The sequence below is a fragment of the Scyliorhinus torazame genome, chromosome 22 (assembly GCF_047496885.1).
Source record: "Scyliorhinus torazame isolate Kashiwa2021f chromosome 22, sScyTor2.1, whole genome shotgun sequence".
Lineage (NCBI taxonomy): Eukaryota > Metazoa > Chordata > Chondrichthyes > Carcharhiniformes > Scyliorhinidae > Scyliorhinus > Scyliorhinus torazame.
Genome location: NC_092728.1, coordinates 15,484,769 through 15,490,892, shown reverse-complemented (window position 1 = coordinate 15,490,892; position 6,124 = coordinate 15,484,769). Strand labels below are relative to the sequence as shown.

General features: G+C 53.4%; 1 protein-coding gene across 2 annotated transcripts in view; it reads right to left on the bottom strand.

The window, feature by feature from the left end:
• Window positions 1-6,124, bottom strand: part of hdac6 (histone deacetylase 6) — a 249,740-nt gene that overhangs the window by 76,140 nt on the left and 167,476 nt on the right. For both annotated transcript variants that reach the window (XM_072487920.1, XM_072487921.1), the window contains exons 15-17: window positions 5,644-5,711; window positions 4,382-4,553; window positions 3,401-3,529 (exon numbers count right to left, since the gene is read on the bottom strand). In XM_072487920.1, the coding sequence (XP_072344021.1) occupies window positions 3,401-3,529; window positions 4,382-4,553; window positions 5,644-5,711 (369 nt within the window). The remainder of the gene's footprint in view (window positions 1-3,400; window positions 3,530-4,381; window positions 4,554-5,643; window positions 5,712-6,124) is intronic.

The window sequence follows — 6,124 nt, the reverse complement described above, 5'->3', positions numbered from 1 at the left end:
AGATAGAGAGAGACAGACAGAGTAACAGAGAGAGAGACAGAGAGTAACAGAGAGAGAGAGAGAGAGACAGACAGAGTAACAGAGAGAGAGAGTAACAGAGAGAGAGACAGACAGAATAAGAGAGAGAGAGAGAGAGAGACAGAATAACAGAAAGACAGAGAGAGAGAGATAGAGAGACAGACGTAGTAACAGAGAGAGAGAGACAGGCAAACAGAGAGAGACAGAGAGAGACACAGAGAGAGAGAGACGGAGAGAGAGGCAGAGAGGAAGAGGGGACAGTGACAGAGATAGCGAGAGAGAAGACAGAGACAGAGTGTAAAACAGTGATAGAGAAAGCGAGAGACAGGCAGAGGGAGGGAGAGAGAGAGATGGAGAGAGGGACAGAGGTATGGATAGAGAGAGAGAGACAGAGAGAAACAGACAGAGAGAGAGAGAGAGAGAGAGATGGACAGAGAGGGATAGACAGAGAGGGATGGAGAGAGAGACAGAGAGCGAGAGACAGAGAGCGAGAGAGAGACAGAGAGAGAGAGGCAGAGAGAGAGAGAGAGGCAGAGAGAGAGAGAGGCAGAGAGAGAGAGAGGCAGAGGAAGAGAGGCAGGGAGAGGGGCAGGGAGGGGGGCAGGGAGGGGGGCAGGGAGAGGGGCAGGGAGAGAGACAGGGAGAGGGGCAGGAAGAGGGGCAGGGAGAGGGGCAGGGAGAGGGGCAGGGAGAGGGGCAGGGAGGGGGGCAGGGAGGGGGCCAGGGAGGGGGGCAGGGCAGGGAGGGGGGCAGGGCAGGGAGGGGGGCAGGGCAGGGAGAGGGGCATGGAGAGGGGGCAGGGAGGGGGGCAGGGAGAGGGGCAGGGAGAGGGGCAGGGAGAGGGGCAGGGAGAGGGGCAGGGAGAGGGGCAGGGAGAGAGGCAGGGAGGGGGCAGGGAGGGGGGCAGGGAGGGGGGCAGGGAGGGGGGCAGGGAGGGGGGCAGGGAGGGGGGCAGGGAGGGGGGCAGGGATGGGGGCAGGGAGGGGGGCAGGGAGAGGGGCAGGGAGAGGGGCAGGGAGAGGGGCAGGGAGAGGGGCAGGGAGAGGGGCAGGGAGAGGGGCAGGGAGGGGGGCACGGAGGTGGGCAGGGAGAGGGGCCGGTGAGAATTCTTCGAGACAGGATCTACTCCCATTTGGAAGCAAATGGACGTATTAGTGAGAGGCAGCACGGTTTTGTGAAGGGGAGGTCGTGTCTCACTAACTTGATAGAGTTTTTCGAAGAGGTCACAAAGATGATTGATGCAGGTAGGGCAGTGGATGTTGTCTATATGGACTTCAGTAAGGCCTTTGACAAGGTCCCTCATGGTAGACTAGTACAAAAGGTGAAGTCACACGGGATCAGGGGTGAGCTGGCAAGGTGGATACAGAACTGGCTAGGTCATAGAAGGCAGAGAGTAGCAATGGAAGGATGCTTTTCTAATTGGAGGGCTGTAACTAGTGGTGTTCCACAGGGATCAGTGCTGGGACCTTTGCTCTTTGTAGTATATATAAATGATTTGGAGGAAAACGTAACTGGTCTGATTAGTAAGTTTGCAGAGGACACAAAGGTTGGTGGAATTGCGGATAGCGATGAGGACTGTCAGAGGATACAGCAGGATTTAGATTGTTTGGAGAATTGGGCGGAGAGATGGCAGATGGAGTTTAATCCAGACAAATGTGATGTAATGCATTTTGGAAGGTCTAATGCAGGTAGGGAATATACAGTGAATGGTAGAACCCTCAAGAGTATTGAAAGTCAGAGATCTAGGAGTACAGGTCCACAGGTCACTGAAAGGGGCAACACAGGTGGTGAAGGTAGTCAAGAAGGCATACGGCATGCTTGCCTTCATTGGCCGGGGCATTGAATATAAGAATTGGCAAGTCATGTTGCAGCTGTATAGAACCTTAGTTAGGCCACACTTGGAGTATAGTGGTCAATTCTGGTCGCCACACTACCAGAAGGATGTGGAGGCTTTAGAGAGGGTGCAGAAGAGATTTACCAGAATGTTGCCTGGTATGCAGGGCATTAGCTATGAGGAGCGGTTGAATAAACTCGGTTTGTTCTCACTGGAACGACAGAGGTTGAGGGGCGACCTGATAGAGGTCTACAAAATTATGAGGGGCATAGACAGAATGGATAGTCAGAGGCTTTTCCCCGGGGTAGAGGGGTCAGTTACTAGGGGGCATAGGTTTAAGGTGAGAGGGGCAAGGTTTAGAGTAGATGTACGAGGCAAGTTTTTTACGCAGAGGGTAATGGGTGCCTGGAACTCGCTGCCGGAGGAGGTGGTGGAAGCAGGGACGATAGTGACATTTAAGGGGCATCTTGACAAATACATTAATAGGATGGGAATAGAGGGTTACGGACCCAGGAAGTGTAGAAGATTGTAGTTTAGACGGGCAGCATGGTCAGCACGGGCTTGGAGGGCTGAAGGGCCTGTTCCTGTGCTGTACATTTCTTTGTTCTTTGTTTGTTCTTTTGAGAGGGGTGGGGAGAGAGGTGGGGAGCGAGACGGGGAGAGAGGCAGGGAGCGAGACGGAGAGAGAGGCGGGGAGCGAGACGGGGAGCGAGCGAGATGGAGAAAGAGAGAGACAGGGAGCGAGACAAGGAGAGCGACGGGGAGAGAACTGGGAGAGAGACAGGGAGAGGACGGGGAGCGAGGCGGGGAGAGAGACGGGGAGCGAGACGGGGAGCGACGGGGAGAGAGACGGGGAGCGAGACGGGGAGCGAGACGGGGAGCGAGACGGGGAGCGAGACGGGGAGCGAGACGTGGAGCGAGACGTGGAGCGAGACGGGGAGCGAGACGGGGAGCGAGACGGGGAGAGAGACGGGGAGCGAGAGAGACGGGGAGCGAGAGAGACGGGGAGAGAGACGGGGAGAGAGACGGGGAGCGAGACGGGGAGCGAGACGGGGAGCGAGACAGGGTGAGAGACAGGGTGAGAGACAGGGTGAGAGACAGGGTGAGAGACAGGGTGAGAGACAGGGAGACATGCAGGAAGACATGCAGGAAGACATGCAGGGAGGCAGACAGGGAGGCAGACAGGGAACAAGACAGGGAACAAGACAGGGAGTGAGACACAGATAGAGAGACACAGATAGACAGACAAACAGACACTCAGAGAAAGGGGAACACATGAATAGTTATCCATATATGAAACAGAAGAATAGAGATTAAATTACGGGGCAGCACAGTGGTTAGCACAGCTGCCTCACGGCCCTGAGATCCCAGGTTCGATCCCGGCTCTGGGTCACTGTCCGTGTGGAGTTTGCACATTCTCCCCGTGTCTGCGTGGGTTTCACTCCCACAACCCAAAGATGTGCAGGGTAGGTGGATTGAACACACTAAATTGCCCCTTAATTGGAAAAAATAATTGGGTAGTCTAAATAAATACCCTCTGTCACTTACCCGTGACACATCTCTAGTTGACTCTCGGTGCTTGGCTGAGCAAGAATTGGAAAGCACCTTTCCACCAGGTGTAGCTCCTCGTGACGGGCGAATATCTGAGAGATTCGCTGAGGCTGCTCCGGGTGTTGACTTGAATGAAACGAGTCTGCAGTTTATAACTGACACACACATAGCACAAAATGCACCGATGCACGCATATACATGCCAAGATCTCACACACAGGCTCACGCACACATCAAGGACACACGCACAGAAGTATGCTCTCACGACACTTGGGGAAGTACACGCTTAAACACCAAGGGCACACACATCACATGCACAGCCACGCACACTATGCCAGGGACATATGCACGTGTATACACATGCCAAGTACACAGACAGATGTACACACATGTGTATACTCACATGTCAAGGACACATGTACTCACATACCAAGCGCACACAGTCTCACACATTCACATGCATGCACAGACCCATGCATTTACAGATCAACCTCGCACTGAGATGCTTGCATTCACATGCCAAGCACATGCAGACTGACACATTCACATGCCATGCACATACAGACTGACGCATTCACATGCCAAGCACCCACAGACCCATACATTCACATACCAAGCACATACAGACTGATGCATTCACATGCCAAGCACAGACGGACGCATTCACATGTCAAGCACATACAGACACGCACATTCACATACTAAGCACATACAGACTGATGCATTCACATGCCAAGCACATACAGACTGACGCATTCACATGCCAAGCACCCACAGACTCACGCGTTCACATACCAAGCTTGCACACAATGACATGCCAAGAACCCCCTCCCCACCCTTCAGCACAACAGGAGGGTGATCTCACATATTCCACACAGTCACGTGGAATACACACCGACTGACAGAAAGCAGACACACAAAAGCCCGGTATGTACCCACACACCAGAAAACTGCGGCGGTTTAGTTTGCGCACACTTACAAATCCCACATGTTGTAGTGTTCCTTCATTCGCTCGTCATACAGCAATCCAGTTTGATAAGGGGGCAGGGGTCTCATCACCTCCATCATGGTGACATCCAGCGTCTCGTCCATGTCATTGGTCACCTCGTTCACCTCGGGGAAGGCAAGAACCTCCCGCCACGAGCTCAACTCTAAGAGGCAAGCGGAGCAGCTGAGTGCGGGGCCCGTATCCACCTCCAGCCCCCCCCCCCCCCCACCCCCCCCCCTAACGCCACCGAAATGGCACCTTCCACCTGCTGTGGGGCGCTGGCCTGGGAACTCTGCACCGCCAGAGGATCACAGACCCGAGGAGGGTCAGGTACAGGAGCGGGGCACCCCCCCCCCCCCCCCCCCCAAAACCCCTCCCGGACAACCCGCTCCCGAGCTTGGCGGGAGTTACTGATCAGGCAAAACTCCCCATTTCTTGTCACCGAACCCCACTCCTCCCAAGCAAACGCACACCAAGGTGGGACCAGCGGCGCATCAACACGGTGACAGATGCCGCCTGCGACAGTCGGAGAGTCCAGCGGTGGGTGGGGGGGGGAAATCAGAATGTGCGAAGAAAGGTGACGCTGGTCAAACAGGAGGGTCTGAGGCAGTGTCATGCGAGAGTACCTTTAAGGAATGGGTGTTTTTCCAAATAGCTGCAGTGGATGTACCTTTAAGAAATGGGTGTTTATCAGTGATGTCAGAGTGTGGGTGGAGCTGGGTGTGTCTGTCTGCTTTTACTTTCACTTTGGGCTGTCTGCTACAGGGTGTGTTTGGTTTGGTTTTAGATTTGGAGAAGGTGCAGTCACAGCCGGATGTGTGAGAATCTCTGCAAGCGAAAGAATGTTCATTTGGTGATTTCAACGTGGTAACTGCTCTCAGTAGAGAATTTAAACCTGATGTCTTTCTGTAAAAAGGGTTCTTTTTGTCTTATGGATGTTGCAAGGAAAGATTAAGAGTTACTTATAGAGTACTGTATTCTTTGGGAGATTTATTGGTATTGATCGTTGTTAAGATGTTGACTGTAGCTTTATAAAGTGTGAACTGGTTTCACATATAAACATTGTTTTAATTTTTAAAAAACTTGAACTCTCTGTTGCCCTGCACCTGTAAGGCCCGTGTGCTCCCCATAACCACAATCTATTAAAAGTTGTGGGTCAGGTGAACTCCATGATACACTTTGTGGTTCTCTCAATCCTGCGCGCTGTGTCGCTGAAGCTGCGAGGCTCAGGGGCCTCCACTCGGAGAACTCACCGCGGTTCTGAAGGCACTTCCAGAATTTCCTGTGGACGGAGATCACAGCAGAGATCGACTCCATTGCACTGCGAGGACAAAACGGTTCCTCGCGATTAGAGCCCATAGCGTTTGCAGTACAGAGTAGAGCTGCTATCACTCCCAGGACAGGTACAGCACGGGGTTAGATACAGAGTAAAGCTCCCTCTACATTGTCCCCATCAAACACTCCCAGGACAGGTACAGCACGGGGTTAGATACAGAGTAAAGCTCCCTCTACACTGTCCCCATCAAACACTCCCAGGACAGGTACAGCACGGGGTTAAATACAGAGTAAAGCTCCCTCTACACTGTCCCCATCAAACACTCCCAGGACAGGTACAGCACGGGGTTAGATACAGAGTAAAGCTCCCTCTACACTGTCCCCATCAAACACTCCCAGGACAGGTACAGCACGGGGTTAAATACAGAGTAAAGCTCCCTCTACACTGTCCCCATCAAA